The sequence below is a fragment of the Melanaphis sacchari genome, unplaced genomic scaffold (assembly GCF_002803265.2).
Source record: "Melanaphis sacchari strain LSU unplaced genomic scaffold, SCAv2.0 Contig4_pilon_pilon, whole genome shotgun sequence".
Classification (NCBI taxonomy): Eukaryota; Metazoa; Arthropoda; class Insecta; order Hemiptera; family Aphididae; genus Melanaphis; species Melanaphis sacchari.
Window position 1 is genome coordinate 9,073,258 of NW_020271335.1, and position 27,372 is coordinate 9,100,629.

The 27,372-nt window shown below is 28.6% G+C and overlaps 1 protein-coding gene across 6 annotated transcripts in view; it reads right to left on the reverse strand.

The window, feature by feature from the left end:
• LOC112599162 (glutamate-gated chloride channel) overlaps positions 1-27,372 on the reverse strand; it is a 37,692-nt gene that overhangs the window by 3,309 nt on the left and 7,011 nt on the right. The window contains exons 2-9 of one of the 6 annotated variants that reach the window (XM_025345947.1): positions 17,087-17,170; positions 15,652-15,806; positions 14,988-15,055; positions 7,238-7,307; positions 6,571-6,724; positions 6,403-6,485; positions 6,187-6,321; positions 2,992-3,425 (exon numbers count right to left, since the gene is read on the reverse strand). In XM_025345947.1, coding sequence (XP_025201732.1) covers positions 2,992-3,425; positions 6,187-6,321; positions 6,403-6,485; positions 6,571-6,724; positions 7,238-7,307; positions 14,988-15,055; positions 15,652-15,806; positions 17,087-17,157 — 1,170 coding nt within the window. In that variant the 5' untranslated portion in view covers positions 17,158-17,170. Of the gene's footprint in view, positions 1-2,991; positions 3,426-6,186; positions 6,322-6,402; positions 6,486-6,570; positions 6,725-7,237; positions 7,308-10,821; positions 10,893-13,890; positions 13,959-14,987; positions 15,056-15,651; positions 15,807-17,086; positions 17,171-27,372 lie in introns of those variants that run through there. The other 5 variants (XM_025345945.1, XM_025345944.1, XM_025345949.1 and 2 more) reach the window with 5 other exon arrangements.

Sequence of the window (27,372 nt, forward strand, 5' to 3'; positions counted from 1 at the left end):
AGCGCTTCCCTTTGGGTGCGCAACTGTATATAAGTATTATATTATATACCTACATGTTATGATTTAAAAACACCGTAGATAAAATAATATATAATACGAATACACGTAAAAGTACGTATTCGTCATTGATACGGTTGATTTAAAAAAAAAATCATTCGGGCTAGTGCCAAGCTTTCGCATTAACCGTGTACAAACATTTCTCAAGCGACATTCACGCTATCCGTTCAGATTTTCGTCATAATTGAAAATATGTTAAAATATGATAGAAAAAATATTCTATTCGGTACGCACATTATTTTTTGATTTTCTGCTTACAGAATTATGTGCACAGTAAACGCGTATTGAGTATCGACCAGTTTGTTTTTTAAAATTAAAATTGGTTTTTCGGGATTTATGACATAACGAGATGGTGGCGTCATGTCGCTTGAGAAACTATTCACCTAAAGGATGCAGACCATGCGGATAGTGCAAACATTGATTCCCAGCTTTTCATTTAAAAATAAATAATGAAAAATGCGTTTGTAAATAAATTAATAACATAGTTGAAAAACTAAAATCAAATTATACTTAAATAAAATTAAACGATTACAGGTATGACGAAATACTGCAGCATCGGTAAATGCATAAATAAACAGTTTGAAAATTTTAAGAGTTTAAAACATCGTGAGGTAGATTCATATTCGGGAACAAATAAATAATAAAAAGAACACAATAAATGCACTACAATATGTACGTATAATATTCTAAATTCGAACTATAACAACCGATAGCTTATTATATTATCGTGTAAGGTATTATTGTATTATTGTATTATAAGGTTTTTTTTTTTAATCTCACTGATTGTTTCTATGTTTATCAATAGGTTGACCCAATCAGTATAAGAAGAAAAAAAACCATTTTCAAACATTTAACAAAATATTACTAATAATTAAATTTTGATTTAATACGTGTCCCATTGTGTAGTGTTTGATCTGTTGGACGTTTGTTCATAACAATAATATTAGAAAAATCAGTATCATAATTTCAATCAACTAACACAAATTTCATCTAATTTGGAATGTAAATATACAATTATGAATTGGTAAGTATTTAATATTATCACATAAGAATTATCGTAGAATAGAATGAAATAAAATATTTTTGCTCTTTCTGTCTTTCGAAAATCGCGTATTGATTTATTCAATTTGTTAAAATTATTTTTAATGTAGAACCAATTATTCATTAATAATTAATGAATGTATAATGTATAATGCTTAGAATGACTTTTTTAATATTTAAATTCATTACCTATTTTAAAAAGTATTAACTTTCACGCGATTTTATAATAACCCCGACTGGTCAAAAGCGTTACACCAAAATTCTAAAAGTTTGAAATATCGACAGTTTAAGATCTTGAAAATTTGAAATTCCGATAAAATAAAATAACTTTTCATATCTTATCTTATAAAAGTTTAATCTACTAAATCCTGAGTGAACAGTTGAAAATTTAAAATGAAGAAATGTATATTGGTGTGTTAATCGTATAGTACTATATTGGTATAGTATCTATATTTAAAAATTTATTGTTATAATATTTGAAAATTAGTATAATTTGTCAAACAATTACATCCATAAAAGGAAAGACTAAAATATGTATCGAGGGATATTTAATGAAAAAACATAAAAATTGAGAGGACTTGTATTACTGGTACTGTGAAAAAATAAAACTAATGGTCTACAAAAGCAAGTTATTAAAAATTAAATAAATTTATTAATCACCCGTAAATTAACGAATTTTAATCGAATTAATTAGATACGTCGTGTACACGTCTTTTGTTTTATAATGAATTTAATATTTAAATATGTTTGGTGATATAGCCGAGATTTTAAACTGTCGGTATTTTAAATTGTCGGTTTTTGAACTGTCGGGGTTTTAAACTGCCGAGATTGTGATTTGTCGGGATTTGGTATGTCGGTATTTTACATTTCGGGATTACGAATGTCGGGATTTTGACCCAGACTCATTTTATACTGCTCTTATTAAGCTTTAGATGTTTGTTAATAAAAAAAAGTAAAAACCGTTCGTTTAACATTCGATACATGCGTAAGTACATATAATACGTTTTTGAATTTAGCTTTACCTAGTAACAATGTAATATAAATTTTCGTTTTAAATCTAAAGTTGATATCGATTTCACTAATAATAGACAATATATAGTATTGTTTATACAATAACAATAATCGCATGATATCATTCTCGTGAGTTTTAAACCTTTCAAAACGAAATTTCAAAAGAAGTTAATATTTTTAGAAATATAGGATGATATATATCATGTAGTAATAAATATATGCGCGTTTTCCGTTAAAACAATATTACCTCGTACATTATGCACACACTATAGGAAACGAGACGAATAATTACATATTTACTTGTAGTTCTCATGGAAAAGACACAGTGTGTGTATGTGTGTCGAAGGAATACTGAACTTAAGTAGTATCCAAACACTCGAAGGGTTAAAGAGACTTGTGGTAGCGGCGGTGGTGTAATGGTGGAGGACTGGAGGAGTGTGTTAGCAAATACGGGTGGGTTATTTAAGACTGAATTGTGATGAGCGTTTGTTAATCCTCAAGAGTTTGCCGTGTGTTTGTGTGTTTGTGTGTGCGAGTGTGTTTGAATCTAAAACCAACGAAAGTAACTGGTCCGTGGTACGATAAAACAATTTAACGAATCGAAACAAAAATTAATAATAATTCATCAATTAAGTATAGTATAATATAATATAGTAACAATAATATTTAATTATGTCGCTATTACGTTGTAAAAAAAAAAAAAAAAATAATAATAAAAGTTAAAAAGTAAGACGAAACGAAATTAAAAAAAAAAAAATAATAAATAAAAATTATGTAGGTAGGTATAAAAATGAAAAACGAATAACGATAAGAATGAAAAAGCTGGAAAGTAAATGAAGCGCTTCGAACGAACCGGGTTCTCCGCGCTCGGTCAATGCTCACCGTACTATTCGACCTCACCATATTGAACGAGTTCGGGCCGTCCTCGTAGTCGCCGACGTCCATGGACACGGTGCGCTCCAGGTCGCACTTTTTGCTCATGTCGTCCCGGTGCGTGTCCGACCGGGACGCGTAGTTGACCAGCGCGAACTCGAGCAGCGCGCCGAACACGAACGTCAGGCACACGCCCGTCCACACGTCGATGGCCTTGGTGTAGGACACGGGCGGCAGGGACGCGTTGATGCCGGACGTCTGCGTGGCCATCGTCAGCAGCGTGGTGACGCCCAGCGACACGCGCGCCGGCACCGCGCTCTGGTCCAGCCAGAACGACACCCACGACACGATGACCAACATGCAGCACGGTATGTAGATCTGGATCAGGTAGTAACTGAACTCGCGCTTGAACAGCAGGTCCACTTTCAGGCAGCTGTACTCACCTGCGACGTATCATCACAAATAATATTACACATCGCGCGCGGACACGCGTGCGATCCGACTGGTCCGCAAACGACCGTACATCGTCGATTGACGGGCGGGAAAATGACGACTGCGGCCGCCGCGGTGCCGGACGGCAGGATACAATCGGGTTTTAGGACTTTAACCGGCCCAAAACCCGTAAAAAATGGGTCGGAACAAACGAGTTTAATATGTATATATTATGCGTATTTAATCCACCGAAATATGGTCTATGATATTATGTAAACTCGGTAACTCGGTTAGCATTCTATCCGGACCCGAGCGGACGCATAATACCTGACTTATACGCGGATAACGCGTTGAATCCGGTCCGGACTGTTTTCAGGTGTTTAAGTTGAACCCGATTACTGATATAATGTCGAACGAAGAAAACTTAGGACTAGTTTCATAGGTAATGATTAATGGGTTTGAGTGGTATCGATTTCGAAAATACGCCGGAAGACGCGGTTCAACAGTGTACTTGTTGTGACCATGTGTGCAAGTGCTTATTCAAATAATTGTCTTCTATAATAACGCAGTGTTAGAATAGATTTCGACAAACGCAACACAGCGAAAAGTTTGACGAAAAATGCTTAACAGACAAAAATTAGTAACTGTGTTGAAAGGAAACCTGTGGTTTTTTTTCAGTGTAAACAAGCAGGTACACATTTCTTTAGAGATTATACGTATTCAGCTAACATTCACGTGGCGTTTTCAAAATAACGTTTCAATTGGCATGAAACTCAATTTGAGCAACCGAAAAATATTTGTTGAACTCAATTCAATATTACCGACCCGTAAACGACATATTTTACGTGACGTGTAATCGCGGGTGTTGGTTATACGTTTACGTATGTTTTTTTATAATCCCGGGTGTGAATTTAATTAAAAAACTGGGATGCTGAAGCATATTTTTTTTAGGTCTTTATAGTTTTATAATCGTAAATTATCCATGATAAGTAAATTCGACTGCTCTTACACGTTCGTAATATTATTACATATTTTTATGTACTTTGTTGTTTACATAAAATAAGAACTAATTAACCATATTATAAAAATATCATAAATTATACGAGAGTGCTGATTTAAAAATTGAGGGGAAGTTAAATACATCAAAGTCCCTCCCACTTCAATCGCGCCTATAAATATTCATTCAGGATCTCAGAGATTTTATCGGTTTCAATCGCTTATTATATCAACCATACTAACCACCACTTTTCATTTAATAATCAATATATTTAAAATCTGATTTTTGAAATTTGCAAAGATACTTTAAGACAGTCTTTACAAATTCTTAAGATTTTTTTTGTAATTAATACTTAAGAATTCTCACTATAGCTTCCATATATTATCTTCCAAATCCGATATCATATATAGACCTATTATTCTTAGCTTATAAAAGTAAATAACTCTTAAGTTATTCGTTTAAATTCTGTTTTTGATACATTGTCATTTACAGAAAAATTACCTATTAACTAAACAACAGTATGTAAGAGGAATCTCATTTGAAAAATAAAAGTTTGTATTTTAACAAAATACTCCTTAAGTAGTACAAATAATGCCAAGAAATATATTCGTATATTCAAAAATTCGAAAAATCAGATTTTTAAATAATTGCATTATTGAAGAAAAATATGGTTGAGCGTGTTTGGCGAGTCGTTCAATATTTATAGGCGAGCGCTAAACTTAAAACCACGATAAACTTTTTTTGATTACGATGCCTACCAAATTTTATAATATACTGTAGTCATGCCTATTCTTACGAATTGATTGTTTTTTTATGCTATTATGTGGATGTATCTGCAATTGGCATGACTAAAATTATAATTAGAATCATCGTTGTATTAATATTTTTCATATCGAATCTCGAGTTTCTGTAGGTATGAGAGGTTTATAGAAACTTATCTGAAGTTAGGTTTATGGGATAGTGCTGTAGGGAATTATTTCGTGTTTCTGCGTTAGAGTTTGAAGGAAATCCGCAAATATACATTTCATTAAATTACCATAATTAATTATATTGTGCTGTTTAAGTTTTAATCAAATCCGAGTATCTGAATTATGAATAAAACGAGTCCGAATATAAATTATTGTACGAGTCATAATTTACCATTAATTCATGTTGCGGCATGTAAATACTGTTTTATTTAATCAAATTGTAATAATGTTATTTAAATTATTAGATTACTATTAGTATATTGGATTATATTGGATTTATGGGGTGTTTGTAAAAATTATGCATTTTTTTTTTTACTATTCGTTACTTGAATGATTTAGTTATTAATATTACTATAAAGTATAAACATAACATTTTTTTTGCAATGTTTAAATTGTATAACATACACTATACAGTATATAGCCATCCAATTTTGAAAACACTTAAAATAATATTTTTTTGTCACAAAAAGCAATCAACTTTTAAAACGCATTTTACGTGATGTACGAGAAATAAAATATTAGAATATGTAAATTTAGAGTTCCCAAAATACATGTAGGATGTATTTGTTCATAAAAAAAATATACAAAAACTCTGTTTTTCACGATAACGATAGATACTTCTTGCATTTGGTTATTACGTAATTTGTAAAAAGTACCTACAATAATGTACATATTTGTTATTGTTTTTTGAGTATATCTAGAATATAAATCAGGTATTTAAAGTCTTATAAAATTACGCTGATATTTAATTTATGTATTTAATTGTCTCTACATTGTTTTCAATGTAAAATAAAAACTTAAACTAACCTGTGTTAGTTTTGCTGTTGCAATAATCCGTGAGGAATTTTTCTAAAGTGAATCTGGGTAAGTGTAAGTTTTTTACCACTTGCACTGGATCGCCTTCTTTCCATAAAAATACTAAATCATCAGTTGTCCAACCGTCTAGGAAATCATTTCAAAGCATTTGAATTTGTTGCTTAAATAATTTAAAAACTATTACATTAAATTATTATATTGACTTACAGCTGACCATTCGGAGTGAACACGTTTGTCGATCTAGTGGATATAATTTGAGATTCATTGGACACGATAAAGTAAGTGATATTCTAAATAACAATAATATTAATAGCAGTGAAAATATAAAGTTGTAATAATTTTCTACTTATTTAATTGATTAATATTCATATTAACCTTATACTGTATAACACTAGTCCTTGGGGAAATATCCTGATATACACGTTTGGCATAATTATATTATGGAAATGACCTTCCTTTTCGTTAGAAAAGAACAAGTCTGGCATCCACACTCTGCTGGCTTCAGTTAAAGTTAAGTATTTCATCTTACCTATTCAAACAAGGAAACATAAGTTTATTTTTTCGCTTTGAACCAATTGTTAATGCAAATAAATGTTAACATGTTAACGTTGACAGTGACTTGATTAAAAGAATTTCTCAAATTTAAAAAATATAAAGTACTAATTTTTAGAATTTTCTGATTATTGTGAATATGTATAAATAATTAATTATTCGGCTATTTCGTAGGCCACTAAACTATATTTTAGCTAGTTATATGCGTAAAATTATATACAAATACTGTCCGTAAAGTTACGGAAGTGAAAATTCAAAAAAAAAAAAAAAAAAGAAAGAAATCGAGTCGTTCGATTCGAAGTAGAAACACATGAAAAGTATACATTAATATTGTATGTACGTAGATCATATAGAGTCCGGTTGTACGTGGTGAGGGGTGGTGGGTAGGTACTTCACTGTTAAACTTGAATCCGGACGCGCGCTCCTAAGTTATGCCGGTTGTATTGCTCGAGTACGCTTTTAGTAAGCAAAGTGATTTCAATGTATTTACCGTTGTAATCGTTAAATTTTAGCCTCTCGTCCATCCATTGTTCGCGGAACGTCAGTTGCACACTGTACTCCTAACACACAAAATACACGTTTAGACATATATCACATAACATTACATGAATATAACGCGTACACACGCACACATACACACACATTTATATATATATATATATACATATATCATGTATATATATATATATGCGTGTGTGTGTGTGTATGTGTGTATACATATATAATATGTACGTTATATACACGTTATAATATTTAATAACAACGATGAAATACATTCGAGGCCGGGGAAACGAGGCATTTCAGCTGCTAGGAGATGCGTGCGCTAGTCCGAAAACAATATATAATATTATATTATGTCTTTGCATTCTGTATGTTGTACACCGACATTTTGGAATGAGAATTGGACACACACTTGCCGTACAGCGTTGGTTTCAAGTGCTCAAATAGTGACTATGTAGGTACGAGTCACGTATTATAATAATTATATACACTTCTGAAAATTGTGAAATTTCGCGAGTCTGCCAATAAATATTATTCGAAATTTAATTGTGATATATTATAATAAGAAATGATTATCATATCATTGGATCCCTGAGTGTTATCCTTGTATAACAAGTATTTTAGCAATTTAGTATCGGATCGCATAGCACAGCAAATCGATAAGGTATTTTTTCTTCCAAAATTTTTCATTTTATTCTTATAAGAGTTATAAGTCACTATAATATATCAGTTGTTATTATTTATAAAATATATGAATTTAAAAATATCATGATGAATACAGGAAGGTTGCTTACAAAAAAAAATAAAAATAATAATAACAAAAATTGTAGGTAAATGACTAGTTTTTGGAAAAAGTAAAACTACAGTCGAATCTAGTTAACTCGAATCTCAGGGGAGGGGGTTAAAAGTTAACTCGATTTATGTGTTTTTTTTAATTATATATTTCAATATAACTTATAAACAATTCAAGGTACAGGCTTTCGAGTTATCGTGACTTGACTTTGTGTTATTATTTTTAAATATCATATAAAAAGTTAAGACGTGTAAATATAAAAATCACTTTAGTTCTTCAAAACTGTGATTTTATTTCTTTCTCTTCAACACTACATTGATATCGTTGGCCAATCACTATGCACGCGCATTATATGCGCACAGTGTTTTACTGTGTTTGTCCTCGTATATATCCGCCGGATTACAATTATTCTATACTAGAAACTCCTGCTGAAACTCGAAGATCTATAAAGATATTTAAACACTTAACAAAAATTAGTAAAAGTGCAACTTTTAAGATATTTAAATGGATAATATGATCAAAACAAATTGGCTTTTATTAATTTTTTAAGTAATACGAATACCTATAATTTCATGTACCCTGAAATAGAAAAAAAACAGTAGCGTTTATGGGTACAATAGTTATGGCAAGACACCTTGTGTATTATAATATTGTATGTATAGTTGAAATGATAAATTTATTTTACGGATCTATATGCGCAATCATCTCCTACCACTCCCTCAGCCCCAAATGAAAATGCGTGCGCGAGTGATTGGTGTCCTATAGAACATATTATTATATTATGTATATAGGATTCCTTGGTCACTCGTCTTCACGATTACCGGACGAATTTGTTAAAAGCGTCCATACCCGCTCATTACAATAATATTCGTCCAGAATCTGCACGTTTCAAGAAATAAAAAATTATATCATATTTAAACAAAATAAATAACGCACAAATACAACAACAAAGTGACATGCTTGTGTGGGTGTGTGTAAACGGAGACCAAAAATGCAATTAATTGGTCTCCGGCCGTGTATATACGACCGTCGTATCGTTGCAACGACAATATGCAGGTGGAAACGAACGGTAATTTTGTTTTGTGTGACGCGTGAGAGATGGGGTACTACGATATACGGAAGCATAATAATAACAAAATTATTCATACGTACGTGCAAGCATGTAGCGGATTGTATATAAAATTTTATTTTTAAAAATAAAGCATGCAAAATAAAACGAGTTATCGAACAAAATCGTCATAAATACACATCTGAGGCACAGTAAGTTACAGATTAAAAAACAGTGAGGCAGGTGACAGTCATAATGTATAATAATAATAATCAAAATAAACGCATTTCAAAAAAAAAAAGAAAAAGAAAACCAACAAAAGCATTTTTAATCTTTTTCTCTTATGAATTATTAACATCCGATATACGTTAAAGGTTATGAGAATTTTTTTTTGTTTTGTTTTTTTTTATTATTCACCAAAAACCCGGTAATTTCTGAAAAGCAACGAATGTTGTGCCACATACGTGTTAAATTTCCTGTATTTTGGTTATTTTCTCATCGCAGAAGTGCGTTCGACAGTTTGGTATACCTACCTAAATTTGTATACATTTTCAAAGTGTATAATGTTAATACGCTGTCGATAGTGTCTTATAGCAGGATGAATAAAATAATATAATAATATATTGTAGGAGGAAACTGAATTGTTACTTAAATACTATTAATTTTAATAAAATTTTAGGAAGAGTGAAATACGGAAATTTAAATAATGCAATAATAAATAACTTAATTCAATGTTTTTTTTTTATTATGTTTTTTCTTCGTAATGTAATATTCTATAATAACTATATATTATTTTTCCCAGGAAAAGTTCTATAACTTAATGTTTATTTAATATATTTTTAAAATACTAAACGTTTTAAAACAAATACCGCTTTAAAGTGCCCCGATAAATTAAATTAAAAAAGTGCACACAAACTGTTTAATTTTTTATTTCTACAACAAAAGTTTTTAATTTAATAGATTTTCATAAAAGTATAAATGTAAAATAACTTAGCATGATATTGTATTATGTATAATATAATATAAATATATATAAGTATATATGCATATATAGGTACACACATATACATATAATATGTGTGTGTGTGTGTGTGTGTGTGTGTGTTAATATAATATATATAATTGATTTAATTCAATATATTATACATATATATATATAATATATATATGTAATAATTTATATAAATTTATATAATATTATGTTGATGTATGATTGTATGTATTTATATACAAGACACAAAATGCCTAAATACACACACCATTTCAATGCATTATTTAACAAAAATAACAAAAACAAGATATGAGTTCAGAATAATCAATGTTTAAAACGAAAAAAAAATATACTTGTAGAATTTTATTCAAAAAAACACATCTTGTCCAACAGAAAATAATAAATGTGTAAAGAAAACTATCATATTGAATTGAATTATGTGTTAGGTGCTGTATATATATATATATATATATATATATATATTATATATACACATAAAAAGTGGAATGATAAATCGGATCTCAATTGATTATTGTGCGTCAGACGAGCAGATCTCAGGACTTAGTTGGATTATGATTAGGTGATCCTGTTGGTCAAGACATATGCCTACGGCCACGAAAACAAAAACATAAAATCCGCAAATAAATTGGGCGCAATATCACAACAGAAAACCAAATAATAATATTTCATAAAAACAAAATAAATCCAATAAAAATTATTTAAGGCCATCACCCGACTCACCATTTTGTAATCATCAATTCTGCTGATGGACCGTACCAACATGTTGACAAACACAATGCAGGGAGAGTCGCCTGCGGGATACAATAAAGACCGACAAAATATAGTCAGCGGTTAGAAAAACAAATCAGCATACTACATATTAAATTATTTCAAGAGAAAATAATTTTCAAATAAAAAATCAAAAAAAAAAAATCAAGAGTAACCTAAAAACATCGCGGGAAGTACTATGTATAAATTTTTTTAAGAAAAAATTCTAGCGCTATTCGTTAGGCCATTCACTATAATATTTTAAATATTATCCTTTGCGGATTTTAATTATACAGGGATGTGCGATGGACGTCAGATGCATACATTACTCATGGGAAATTGTTTGCGTATAAATTAAAATAAGTGACCCTGAAGTTAAAATTTGTTTTTGGAGATGGCTATTATATAATGTATAATAGATAATTCTTATATCTGTGTATAATTATAATAAGTAATTACTTAAAATTAAATATATAATAGTAATGTGCATGGTCTGTAATAATTATTTCCTTATTACTGGGTAGTATAAGTTAGTATGTATTTACTTCTAAAATTATAGAACTATTTATAATATTTTCGGTCTTATTTATCCAGAGAAATAAAAACTGTTAAACTATCATTAATTTGTAATGTTATGAGTTTTTCCAAAATATTTCAGTATCAAGTATTAAAATTATGAAGGGTAGTTTTAAGTGGAAATAGAGAAAACTTAGAAAGTTACTTTAAGTTTACAAGAAGATCAGCAAGACAAATTATTTTTGATTGTTGACTAAACGAGTTTTAAAAATAAGTAGGAAATAATAATTTTTTAAAAATAATACAATTTAGTGAATTTATTAAATTTAAAAGGTCATATGATGTAATTTAAATTGGCAAATAGAAAATTGTGATTTTATATTACAATTATTAATGCATAATGGAATTCAAAAATGGTAGTAAATTTAGTTCATACATATACATTTTTATTTATGTAAGAAATATTTTGAAATATCAGTGAAACAAAAATATTGTATGTATTGTTTTCCAATTATTATTAGATTTTAATTTATGTTACACAGTGTTTTTATGATATTTAAAGTTCATAATCTGCAAACATTATTTTTTTTTAAATTTGTTTATAATTGTTAGCTTTAAATAACTGTTTAGAGTATAAAGCAAAAAAAAAAAAAATTAATAAATGCACGTGATTTATTTTATTAAAATTTAAAGACCCAATGAGTTAAAATGCTCAATTAAGAAGGGTAACTGGATATTTTATCTGTGTAACAAAAAATAAAATAAAAATATATTAATAATCATTAGTATTTTTATTCAATAAAATAAAATTATAGTTTAAATCGATACTTGTGAATCAAAAGTTAATATTTATAAAACTTATTTAGACATTGTAGCAAATGAAGTGGAAGATGTCCCCTAAAATTAATAACTGAACAAAAGTGTCACTGGATTGAAAGAGGGCATCATTGAACATCAACACTGGTGAAGTATAAAAAAAATGTAATCAAGTATTTTTGACATAATTCATCATTATAAAGAGGATGTTTAATCAAGTTACTGGACAACTGAAGGCGCTTCTATAATAGCTTGAATGAAAATAAGTAAGTTGAAAGTTTAATGAACCATTTTAGATTGTAAAAATGTCTTGCAGAAGAATTAGTGCTGATTTATTCTATAAAAGTTTAAAATCACGAATAAATAAACTATATTTATTTTGATGGGATGATAATAACTTAGTTACTAAAGGATAACTGTATAAATACATATTTTAAGTTTTAGTATATTTATTTGTGTTACAATTTATTATTATTTTATACAATTCTAATTGTATATAAATAGTCACAAAAAATGGTTTGAAATGGATTGTTAGTGTTAAATAATTAAAAAAAAAACCATAAAAATATTAAAATTAGTTTTAGTTATAATATACTATTATTTTGGATATATTTAGTGTAAGTATTGTTTTTTGTTAGATTAGTGCATGTTATACATACAGTTGTCTACATGTGATCAAAGCAATAATAAATTTAATTTCTGAAATCAACTGATGGTTTTTACTTCAAAATAAAATATATACTTAGGATATTTTGACGACAAGTCTCACAAGAATATGACAACAATTATTTTAAATGAGAATAAAATTTGTTTTTTAAATCTTTCTTTGAGTTTTACGACGATGGCACGCGTTCAAAACTTTAAAATCAATCACAATGTTCAATTTAATTTAATATTATATACCTGCCTATAAAATGCAATGATCACGTAATATAATAATATTATAAATATTATAATTTTATATTAAGACGCATATACTGCCAAACCTAAATTACCGTAATATAATGTACTTCAATAATATCTTAATTTATATTGCTTACATTAGTGTTACTAATACGAATATTCTATAGCACTTATCTAAAAAAAAATCGACTCGTTAAGTATCTTGCAAGTTTACCATTATATATATATAGATAATATACAATACGGCAGTAATTATTTAATAATTATAATAATATTAAATGATTTCTGTCAATTAAGTCAACAAGCGTATAATTTAGTTCAGCAATAATTCTATGTTGTTATTATTATTAATTTTTTCTAAGTGTAGATAGTTATAGTAGTCATATGTTACGTAGGTACTCCTGAAAAAGCTCTCTGTCAATCTATCGGTTTGAAAAACATGTATTTTTATGCGCTTTACAAAGGTAGGTTTTCATTTTTTTCGTTCTTAAAATGTTATATAACAGGTTTTATTATTTATTTTATACACAATCATTCCATGTAATGTACAAAAATAAAAAAAACTGCTATGAATGCAAAATAAAACGTTCATTAAGAGCGGGTGAAAGATTCAGGAAACATAATATTATTATAGTATATAATATATAGCGGACGGGACCATCTACAAATATATTATTATCGATAACGTTTACGTTAACAATAAAAAGTAGAATATATTTTTCTCTAAGTATAAATATATAAAACAACAAAAAATTGCGTTTGTTTTTGCTCAAAATACCAGCATCCAACCTAGACAAGATGACTTACCATCTTGTTGTCACTTATTGTCATGATACTTCTCACAAATAGGTTTATGTGCACGATTGTTGGGCCATCTAGGAGTTATAAAATATTTTAAATATATATATATATATATATTTATTATTTTTTTAATTTTTATCGTTTAAAATACAATACATTTTGCTTATTTCTGTAAATATGATGGTTAATAAGATACCTAAAATATAATACTATAATATATCTGTCGCATTGCACCATAAGATGTATTTTTGTTGTGTAATTGTATTAAAAATTATTTTGTGAAACATTGCACGCATTAAGCACATTTCAATAGTTATTAAATTGTTAAAGAAGAATACACTATTATTAATATTCATTGAGCGTGGCAAAGAGAGCGTTGGAAAGTTTTGAGCAAAAATCTACATTTCAACATATTTATGTACAACTTGTACAAAAAAGAATATAAATATAATATAAATTAAAAAAACATTATCTTCTTTGAAAAAGTTTAATCTCTTTTATGCTTAAACTGTCGATATGAAAACGTGTTTTTTATTAAATTATTAGAATTAAAAAATATATGCATTAATGTCTGAAAAAATAATTTTATACATTTCCATAAAGTAAAAAATAGTATTGACTGTTTTTTATATTGTGGAATTAGATGAACTAACTCTAATACGATGTATTAATGATTTCCAGTATGATTGAAATGCAAATGAAAAAAAAAACTGTTATTTTTGTTCTAGCAATATAAATATAAAATAAATACAATTGTTCAATAGATTTTTGCTCAAGAATATATTTCAAATAAAAATAAAAAAAATGTGTAATGACTGTGAAATTATAAATCTCATTTATAGCTTGAAAAAAACGAACTCATTAAAAGATTGCTGTTTAAACGATAAAAGAAATAAAATATCAGTGCACGTTATCATATAAGAACATGTAATCCTGCAATAGGTAATAAAATATGTATAAGAGTCGTACGTAATGCGGGCATAGTGCATAAAATATTGATAAACCGTAACAAATAAATGGTTAAAAAGATAATTGTGACATATTTTGTTTGTAAAAACAATTGAAAATTGAGTGAATCAATGTGCTTAACTGATTTGACTTACCATTTCTTTGTCATTAATTTTGTCGATGCCTCGTATCATTAAATTTACTTTAACTATAATCCGGTTATCTAGGAATTATTATTAAGAGTTTTGATTTTTAATGTTTGTTACCAATATTATTATTTCGATACAAATAAATAAATGAAATATTATTTATATAAATATTTGTTGGTTGTTACAATTAGCTAAAATTCCCCACATAGACAAAGCAAAAATGAGTGGCCACTCGAAAGTTAAAAATTAAATCCTGCTCCACAATATAGGCATCATAATATAACACAAAAGGGGATTTGGCACTATGCACAAGTACATATAGAATTTTTTAGTTTGGCAAAAAGCCTAAAGTACTTCGAGTATTTAAACAAAAAATAAAACTTTGAAGGGAAAATTAAAAAAAAAGTAATAATGAAGAAAAAATAAGGTATCATTTTAATGATGAACTCATAAGATTAAATCAATCCCTCCCCCTTTTAATGTTTTACAAATATTGTTGAAGCTGCGGTGAGATTGTTAGATGTAAAATGTTCCTAAGTAGTTTTAATAATGTTAATTTAATAGAACATATATTTATAACTAAATAAAAAATAAATGAGCATAATAGTCGAGAGTATGTAAAGATTTTTGATTTTTATACAAAACAACATAATTTTTAATTGTATTTTACCTGTGCCATTAACTCCTGAAGGACGGATCCTAGCATCGTAGCTTCCTGGACCTAAAATTTGATCAAGAACTTCTTTTTCTTTGTGTCTAAAGTTGACTTTTGGAACGCAATTATTGTGTTTATTATATTTGCAGTTATCATCGTCAATTCGATTGCTGTAATAAACAAGTCATTTTTTTTTTTACAAGATAATAAATATGCGTTATTACTGAATAAATTTAATTTATGTTTATTTTAGCCATGAAAATGTTATTTAAAATCGTTTTTTACAGTGGTTATAGTTTAAAATTAACATTAATTTTATTTGTTTAAGTAATATTAGAGTATGGGACTATATAGATGAATATATCCTCTAATTTATTATTAATATTACAGAAAAAACTATTTAGTTTTTAAATTTTGAGTGGAGCTATGAATTTATTGATTAATGAATTATTATTATATATTATAAAAAATTATTTAATGAAAAAACCTGTTGTTAATTTTTGGAGTGGCACAAATGTTTTGTTTTTCTACTTTGAAGGATGGTTTTTGTTAGTAAATAAGATCTAGTTGGTATTTTTTGGAGTCAATTTTCGAAAAAATTGTTTGAAATGTAATACAATATTCCTCATAACTCATAAGTAGTTAATATTAGGATTAGAATCAAAAAATCTAAAGCTATGAAAACACAACTATTTTTATAGACATTCGAAATTTGGACTACATTACATTTTATGACAACGAATAACGATATTAAATATTTTGTTATAATTCAAAAACATTATTCGTGGAGACTTAAAACTTATATGTGTCTTATGAATTTTATGATTTGCGATGAAAAGTTCAAAATATTTAGATTAATTTCAAGATATTACCTATTTATTCTATGAATCTTTTTCCACTGTTTTATGGTTAAGTAATATTGACTAATAGTTTTTAATTATTATTCAACTCTAATTGTTTTATAATATGATAATATGTATATATATATATTATTATAATAATACAATTCTAATAATTTTTGGAAAATTATATCAACCTACCTTAATACCAATAGTATAATAAATTATTAGCAATAAAAATATAATATAGTTATATGAGTAAACGTATCTTAAAATATACTTAATGTTATGTAGGCTGATAGACCGTCTCTGCTCAAAATCATTTTTCGTATATAATGATTTATCATTGAATTCAAATTTTACATATCCATTACACTGACTCTCTATTCGATACCTACTCTATAGCAAAGTTTCCCAACTTGCACACATTTTATTATTATTTTGATTTTCGTTATAAATATTAACAATAGTTAATAAATAACGAATTTTCATCTCTGATACAATGTTAACTTTAAATTTAATCGAAGTATAACTCGTAGTGAAATAATTGATTAAGTACTAATAATACTGTATAATATTATTTAATTTGGTTACAGATAAGAATTTCTTACCAGCAATATTGAGCTAAGTGCACAAACAAAAATACCATCAAGAATGACGGCAACTCCTTGAAACTAGCCATTCTCTGCAGTAACCTTAAAATAAAAACAAGTAGTAAAATTAATTTCAATTGCTTAGTGTATACGTTTTGCATATAGATAAAAACAATACGTAATAGGTACTTCCTTATATTTCTCGTCTGTTGTACGAGAAACGTATCAATTTTTTGGATATACGTTTTGATTGCATACTAATGGCAAGAACTAACTCACTTAAATACAATTTTATGATAATAATATATGGATCGCACGCTTAAACTATTCCAATGCATTATAATATATTATTTTGTTCGGGTGGTTCGTAAATCACGATGATTTATTTTTACTGAATTCGGGTTATGCGCTTTTACAATGTTATTATGTTTAAACGGTACATTGACTATTATAATATAATAATCGTTGTACTAGTCGGAATAACTATATGTAATCTCGAAGGGTTTGATACTATGGCATAGAAGTACTGTGTTGTTCACTCATACGAAGGATTAGTATTATGTTACAGCGTCGATTATATTATCTGAAGACATGTAACGATATCCAACATAATTATATTATTATTGTTATGTATACGCATGTAACGCAGTGGTAAACGACCGTATATTGTCTGTTTTAACATTTAACACCGAATTACACACTGGTTTTGTATTATAATATTTCTCAAAAAGCAAATTTAACTTATTTCTGTATGTTTTCGAATGTATGATTTATGCCTGTGTACGCCCACAATGTGCACAATATTATGTTAAACTGCGGTGCTGAAATAATGCTTATTTATTTATTTGTTTACTATAATTTCTTAAATGCAAAATATACCTTTAAATGTAACATCAATAATGATATAGCGTGTTTACAATGCAAGTTGTGCTTTAAGTAGAAAAAAAAACGAATCAAAAAAAAAAAAACTTGAATTACGGTTTGTCACTGCCGTGCGAAAAGGCGAACAACGACAACAATGTACACGAGTATAGTTACGAACGCGTTGGCATTTCGTAGGACAGTCGACCCTGCAGACGCGGTCTATCCTAGTTGACCCAGTTTGTCGGCGACGTGTGCGCTCGTCCGAGCACCGCAAGCAACTCGGAAATTGATACGAAAAAAAAAATTGTGATAAAAATATTCTTTACGATATAATAATATAGTATAGGCCATTTCGCTTATTCGAGTATTCGATGACAACACTGCAACGTTTTTACGATACTTATAATAATATTTATCCGTTTTGTATTATTTGTGACGTTATACTCAATCAAAGACGATTAGTCCACGTGAAAAAATTAATTTACGTACGATTCGTCCTGTGTAAATATTAAAATGGCTGATGGGATATTATAATTGGTAGAACATTTGGTCCACAGTGTATAAGGTCAGCTTATAGGATGTTTGCTCTACGTGGTATTAGGAGTCTTTAATTAAAAAAAAGAAATAAAATGAAATATGTTTGAAACAATTTTTTATACTATGAAAAGTTCAAATAGGAATATGCGGATAAGTGTTCACAAGAACTTGTGCAATGGATTACTGATTGATGATAACTGTTTTAAATTTAGAATTTTGTTTTGAAATTAAAAAAAAAAAAAAAAAATAAAATAAAAGAATAATAATCAGGTACCTAACTTGACCGAGAAATAATTTTAAACTAATATTCAATTGATTTATAACGATTAAAATATTAGGCGACTAAAATTTGTGTAATAATTTCCGTGGATAAATCCTCCTAACTTAACACGTCTTATTAATTATCTATCATACGCTTATCGCGACTTGAGACTACTGTTGACGGTAAACGGTTTGCCTGTGCAATGCGCTCGATCAAAATTCAGTGGTGCCGTGTATTATGTTCGCTCAATAATTCAAGTAGTGGATTTCAACAAACTCGAAAATTGGCTGACGACTATGCCCCGCGAATGGTTTATCAGCGAGTACACGATGGTATACGTGGATAATAATATTAACCTTGTATACAATTTGCAAGTACCTTCGGAATTTCCGGTGTTTTAGGGCCGTTGCACACGTGCGATATTTGGTCGTACGATTTGTATGTCGTACGACGTTCTGAAATCACACGCTTGTAATTAAAAGCTGTTCACACGATCGCAAAAAAATGTAGTAAGATAATCGTACGACGCCTCGAAAGTTGTCGGACGCACTTTAACATTATGGACGATAAGAATATCGTACGGTGAAACACCGCTCGTGTGTGACGGTCATTTGTACGAAATCGCTCTGTCAACATGATGTTCTACATGCAAAAAGACGGGTAGTCGGTGTCGAATCAAATTTAGACCTATCGAAGTGCACTACGCACCATCGAGTCAACAGTTTTCGAAAAAGCGAACCACGGCGACCGTGCAAAGTCTCCAGTTTTACCGGACGAGCGCAATAATCGATTTTATCGGGCGGGATGGGAAGCTTGGCGCGCACGTCATAATATTATATTATTATATCTTTACTAGGTAATCGGATTTAAAGGGATTTTCTGGTGACTCACCCACCTGTATTTCCGTATACTCTATAGTCTATATTATTATGCGACGACGATAATATTAATTAATAATACGAATTTACCAGCATATTATACATTATACGCGATAACCGTGTTTCAAATATATATATATTATCGGTCGAAGGGTCAGAGGGTATAATTATTTTCACTCTTTTTTCTCTTTCTCTATCTCTGTCGTTAAAAAAAAAAAAAAAACAGAAAAAAAAACTAACCATGTTTTCTAGGGTTTTTGTTTTTTTTATTAATTATTATCGTTTGATAAACGCACGTTGCGCGCTGCTACCCTGCACTCCGGCAGGCCGAGAGCCAAACTAATGGCTCTGTTGTTATTATATATATATATATTTATATGTGTGTTATGCTTATGATTATATTATTATTTTCCACACGATGCACATAATTATTCAATTTTTATACGCGTCTCCCGTTAGTCCCGTTTTAATCTTTTCGTCCGTTCGTAGTAATTCCGCAACGGATAATCTAGATTTCATTCATTCGGTAAATAACAAAATATAAATAATTATAACGAGGAAACAGCATGTTACATTGGTGCGTGCGGTTGTCTCTATTGGATATGAACGGATTTGACACGTGAAATATTACAATAATATTTCATATTGTGAAAGCAAAAAAAAAAAAGCCGAAAAACAAGTCCAACCGATTCAAATGTACGATAAGTATTAACATTTTCAGATGACGGTTCAGGATGCCACACATTTCAAATGACGAGTCGGAGAGGGTGCAAATGTGGGAATGGAGAATTTTGAAATGCGTATAACAGCCATAATATATTACATAAAATATTATATTATTTGAGTAACTGTACACATTTTTGTTGGATTAGATTTCCAATATTATAATAATATTAATATTTTATATCGCGTTTGGAATATATTAAAAAGCGGAGGCCACACGAAACCGCAAAACACGTGTCTGTATTTTATATTATTATTGTACATTACATTAAGTATAGGTAGGTATATAAAAGTGTATGTGTAGCCGCAGGGCGCTCATAACGATAATAAATAAACCGATCCGAAACGGATTTCCGTCTAGGGAATCCGAAATTAAACTTTTCCAAAATAAAAGTAAAAAAGGTTAATTTATGTTATGAGGTTTTTTTATTTTTATTTTTATTTTCCACGGCCGCTTGCCGCAGTGACAAAAGTCTCGTGCACTCGGGAGAAATAAGACGTTATTGCCACCGCGAAGGTGTCGCCGGCGTATTATTATTGTTGTTATCACCATCATCAGTGGCGACGGCTCGGCTGTTGTTTATTTTTAGCGAACTGTCTGCGCGAATAACGGCGGCTGCAGCGTAGGCGGGGGGCGCTGCAGGTAAAACGACGGCGGTGGCGGTGGCACAGGGGAAATTGATCTCGTGTCCTCCGCCGTTGCCCGGGGCTACCAGGTCGCCGCGACGAAACCCGTGACGTAATACGCGAGTACGTCATCGTTACGGGAACACCGAGCTCGTGTATAATGATATAGGTAGGTATGTATTATATTATATTGTACGCGCGACAGCAATGAGTATTATCGTCTCGTTATAACATCGCGTCCCGTTATTGTTTTTCGGTCGTATTTTTTTTTTTTTTTTTTTATATATTTGTTTTCCGTCGGATCCTCGTCGGGTTGTTACTTTTTATTGACTCGTATATATGGTTTTCTGCCAGCTCGTGGAAAAAAAAAAAATTCGAAATCGAAATGCTTATCTCATTTGCAGTGTATATACGCTTTTATAACGATATGCCGATGGTCGTCTGCAGTTCTCCGGGGAAAATTGACAGTTTTCTAATCCCCCCGCGGCCGCGATTGCCTACGAACGTGTAGCGTACGCTAGCGTCAAAACCGTAACGTTATTTCGGGTACATTAATAACAATTTTTTTTCGAACCATTCGTATACAAGTTGCTTACGAATAATAAAACTTTTTACTAACAAAAATCAAAGTGATAAATTATCTCTTTTAATATATTTTATTTCATGAATAATATAATTCGATATTTTAAAATATAGTGTCAACTTTTCTTTTATATCAATAACTGATAATTTTCCAATTAGATTTCATAATCATTAACTAATTAAATACAAATACATATTTACATATTATGCATCACTGACATGCGAACCTTTGAACATCTTAATTCTATAGTTTTTAATCTTAAGTTGTAAAAGTGTATACTCACTACTCAGGCATATAGATACTTTAACTTTAAGCTTCCCTGACGACAAAACTGAAAACTTTATGCAACCTAATATGTTAATTTTTAAATAATTAGTCTGTAAGAAATAATTGATTTCAGGTTTCAATCGAAGTGATACATTTATTATATTTTATAAATATTAAGTTCGAATTTAATTAATATATTATATATGCAATGGAAATTTCCTATTTATTTAAGACATACATTTAACTGGAGAAAGACAGAGATTAGAAATGTATATTAAACATTGCTTATAAGATATCTATCACAGCATACTTATGGGTATTTTATATTCCTTTGTATTTGGATAAATTAAATATCAAAATAGTTATATTTTCAATCCATCACTAAAGTGATTAATATTAAAATAAAGTATTCACACAAATAATTATATAAGTTTAGAATTGGGTATGAATAAATAAAGATTTCATGGTGGACTCAATTTCGTGACTCATGAACACGACAAATAATATTTTTTACTTATTTTAAAATAACATGAAAAATGTAATTAATAACATCGAAAACCAGAGTAATTTACAAGCTATAGAATCTATTTTATGTTGAATGTGGCAAATTTAATACAAATGTAACAACTAACAATTATTAACGATTATTTATAGTAGTATTATTTGGTTTAGTTTTTATTGAATACAAATTATTAATAGACATTAATTACATTCGATATATTGAATTTCTACTGAGAAGTATTTTTTGTTTAGATGTGTGAAAGTGAGTTTAATACAATATTATTATTATTGATTAACCTATAATTATTTTACGTATTTAAATAATTATTAATATATAAGTTTCAAATATTTTAAAAATTTACGTTTTGTTCAATAATCAGAAACTTATTTATATTTCTATAGATATATAAGAATATATTTCTATATTTTCAACTAAGTGGTAAATAATTTTATCACGATTAAGTATAAAATGTATTATTGTTCTTTTCGTAATAATAATATACCCTAATAAGTGGAGTGTATAATCAATACATACTGCTGTTCACTTATATATACATATAAATAGCAGTGTTGTCTATTCTTATAGTGTCTTAAACATCAAATGAGTGTATTATTAGTAGAAAGATAATTTAGTTATATTTAAGTCCTAGAAATAGTTGCAATGAATAAATACATCATAACGTTTTTATATTTCAAAAGAAAAAATAAATATAAACGCATAAATAATGATAAAAAATAATCTGATTACGATTTACAAAAACCTAAATATTTTATAAGCCCTCCATAATTTTCTTGATCATTATGTTTAGTTGGACTTATTTTTGTAAAAAAATATTTCATTTTATTTTATTCTCTGTTTGAAATTTTTTTAAATATATTTTTTTCATAATAAACTTGATTACCTACTCAACTAAACATCATCAATCATCAAGTTCATACTCATGTATTAATTACGTTAGATATACATATATTTTTAATATTTAATGAAAAACATATATAGATCTATATTATTTTATTATCATTATTATTATTATTACTATTATTTTTTTTTTTGAGGTAGAGGAGGGAATTTATATGAATATATAAATGATATATATTTTATTTGAAATATTTAAATAAGTAAAACAAAAAAATAATTGTATCAATCATATTAATTTTAAATCAGTTTTGTAGTTTGAATACTGATAAAGTGTCCAGTATTATTAATTATTCCGTTGTAGTTTCATGTTTAAATTATTATAAATTTAACGTGTAATATATTGAATAATTATTTAATAAATGGTTTGAATATTTAAGACTTAAATACTTAATTGGACGAAAATAAAGTCTAAACCATATGATTTTAATCCATCATGTTTGGTTTATTGTGGTCGACACATTTACGCATTTTAAGATATTACAAACGTAATACTGCAAACGTGTAAAACGGTTGAGTAAAGATATCTATTGGGAAAGCTGCCAGCTACCACTGCGTACAGTAGAAATAGAAACGAAAGGGTGCTGGGTTCTTCATTTTTCCACTCAACTTGTAAGTCACGCCGGAAGCTTTTAATTTATACCACCTGCAGTAAACTTAACGTGTTTGCACACGAATTCGAAAATCTCGGATGTTCAGGAAGCAATAAGTCTGATAGTTTTCTCACGTCAAGTAAGACTATACGTTTATTATATAGGTACGTATATACTATTTACAACATATACGAAACGGTAAAACCACATGCTAGTCACACAAATATTATATACGAATACATTAAAAACGTGTTTTTAATAAAAACTTATAAAAATAACTATTTGTTTAAAAAAAAAGTATTCGCAAAAGTATTTTTCTTTTATTATAACTTTAATACGGAGAGCTTTTATCATTATGTTTTTATATAAAAATGAATTTTTAATCATAATTTGTGTTTCAAGTAAAATATAATGACAATAGTATTGTAATACCTTATATTTCTGTATGAAATTAAATTGCTTTTCTAACGTTGATATAATTGAATAGAGTTTTGTTCGTTAATTAAAATATAAACGTCAAGTCAGGTTATTAATGTTTATGCAAGCGAACAATCGAATCAAGTAAATTACCTACTGTGCGTCTGTGCATCTGCGCATCGCTTTACTGCATAATATAGTCTCTAACATGCTTCTCTTCATTAAGTTATTATTTTAATCCTAGGGCCAAATGGATATTATACTGTATAGGTCAATTTTTTTTGCTGACTAAATAATATTTCGATTTAATTTCGATGTAAATCGAAATACAAAATATTATCATCGCTACATAAAACGGCGTATTGGAAAATAAGCGATATTATAAAAGGCCGCTAACAAATCGAGAGATATTTTTGTATTCAAAAAAGCACAGTTGACCTTCAGTGTTGTCATTTCATTTTCCGGGAAAAAATTTAGCATATTTTATATTATTAATTATTATTTATTCATATGGTACACGATTTGTTCTCGACAAACGTTACTAAACGGGGAAGAATAATATTTTGATTTCGGTTGTTATGAGGGAAGACGAGAAAAATGTTTGTGGACTTAATAGTGATTCTTATGGACCACCGGTTGATATAGTATAGATTTTCCTCTTTTCATTTTTTTAAATGTTGCCATATTAATATAATGAGACCAATGATCGTTAAATAAAAGTGTTGAGAAACGCGAATGAGCACGTTTATTTGCAAGAATGGATTTCGGGATACGCCGTAGTTGATCTAAAAGAATCGCAATAATTTGATAGGTACTATAAATAGTCGCTTATAATATAATACTATAAATTATAATAATGCATTAAATTATATTATGTTATTATTTTTGTTATTATTTTTGTCAGCATATCGGACGCAATAAGTATACAACGACGACCGTAATCCGTTATCGACGTTTTTCTTTTCTAAGCTTTGTGCACTTATAATTTAAATTTTTATCAAACAAAATAGACACAAACAACGAACTATATATATTTTCGCAGTTTGCACGCGCGTGATGTTTACCTAAATACTATGTAAGTTATGAAACGCAAACGGTGCGCTAGTACAATTATTATTTTAATAATATAATATGATAATATACTTTATTTACCGTGGTGCCAGGTTACGGTTGTCGGGTATGGAAAATGCTGATATGAACTAGAATAAGAAAATATTAAATGAATATCACCGCGTGTTATTCCTCTAGCGTTTGTATCATCACGTTTCAAAGCTTTTAACGGGGCGTGGTTCACAACGAATAACACCTATAAATATATATATTTATGTAATGCTTTGTGTTTGTGTTAAGTACATGAATGAAAAAAAAAAAATAAAAAATGAAACGAGAGAAAAATATAAAACACCAAAACAAAAACAACCTGACAAATTTGTACTGCATACACTATAATATGTACGCGATAGTGGTGTATATGCACACGCCTCTTGAATTCACCGGAGCCCACAGTCTTACACTCATACACGCACACACATATACATGTATATAAATATCATAAATCAAACAATAAAATTAAATAATGAAAAAAACTACGAAAAACAAACAATTTATAGCTCGAAATGTAATGCAACTAAAAAAAAAAAAACATCAGAGTTTGCGGAACGCGTAATGTGACAAACGTGAGCGTCGGCAACGACCGATAATTAAATTTTATGGGAAACGCCGAAATCGTGTTTTTATTATTGTTTTGTTTTGTTTTTTTTTCACAACTTTATCTTATCGTAAGTATAAAATCAAATTATTTTCGGTGGTATGAATTCAGTTGTTTTTTGGTCAGACTGACACCCGATGGTCATATACCAATTATTGTATAGATTTCGCCAAAAACAATATAATATACTATTATCACATCCCAAAGAAGCTGTGCGATATCAGTCCAGTGCACTTATATTATTATCTGATACAAGCAGCCAGACAGATATATATTCTGTAGCTGGGTGTATTTAAAATTCAAAATCTTATCGGTCTGTGGTATTTCTATATTGTGACGATATTATGTTTGCGTTGAATATACGTACAGACTACAGAGATAATAATATGGTCTTATTTAAGATGATGCACCAAAATTATTATTAATGATTCACTAGACCGTCTGTTGTATCCAAAACGAACTGTTGTCTTAAACACGTAGCTAATACTGAAATCATTGTGAGGCTTTATTGAAAATAATGATTTGAATTGTATAAATGAATACGTAGTTGAAATCAACCTAATTAATAAAAATTATAAGAACTTAAACTACTGAGGTACATCTGCGCGATATTTATGTATGTTCAATAGTTCAGAATTATAAACAATTAAATGGAAATTTTATCGTAATCAAATTACACCGACAATGTCGTGTAGAAATACACTCTCGCTTAAATGCATATATTGATATATGTATTTTAAATTGATCATTATAATTTTAGGTTCTGTCTGTATAATATATATAATAATATATAATATACACCATCATACTGCGTGTATTTATGAGACAAGAATGTATAATAACTATACAAAAGCTCTAGTATATAATATATACCAAGTGGGATATGTGACTATGAATTATGTCTTTTTGATGAAAAAAAATTCCACCTCAATTAGACGTGTATTGTGATGATACTGTGCGTTTAAAAGAGTTGTTTTATTTAGTATAACACTATTTGGGTTATATATGGTATTATTTCGAAAATATTAAAGCCAAAGATTAAGTTGTCGAAGAGTTAAGAGAAATAATGTACTTTTGTTCATATTTATATACATATATTATGTATAATTCTCTATCACATTTATGTATTTAATTAAATAGTCAAAATTAGAGTTCTATAGACTATAATCACGACATAATAAAGATTATGTTACATCGAAAGTTTTAAATTTTTCCATTAACACCATTTAAATCGCATCATCAAATAAAAATTAACTATCACATAATAAGTGTTTTAATTTAGTTTAATATAGTGAACAAAAATAAAAATATTATTAAAAAAAAAAGAGATAGATAGTAATAGGTATTTAGTTTTACTAACATTTATTAAATTTGAAGTATAAAAATAAAAAATAAATTAGCTAACTGATAAAAATATTTTTTTTATGG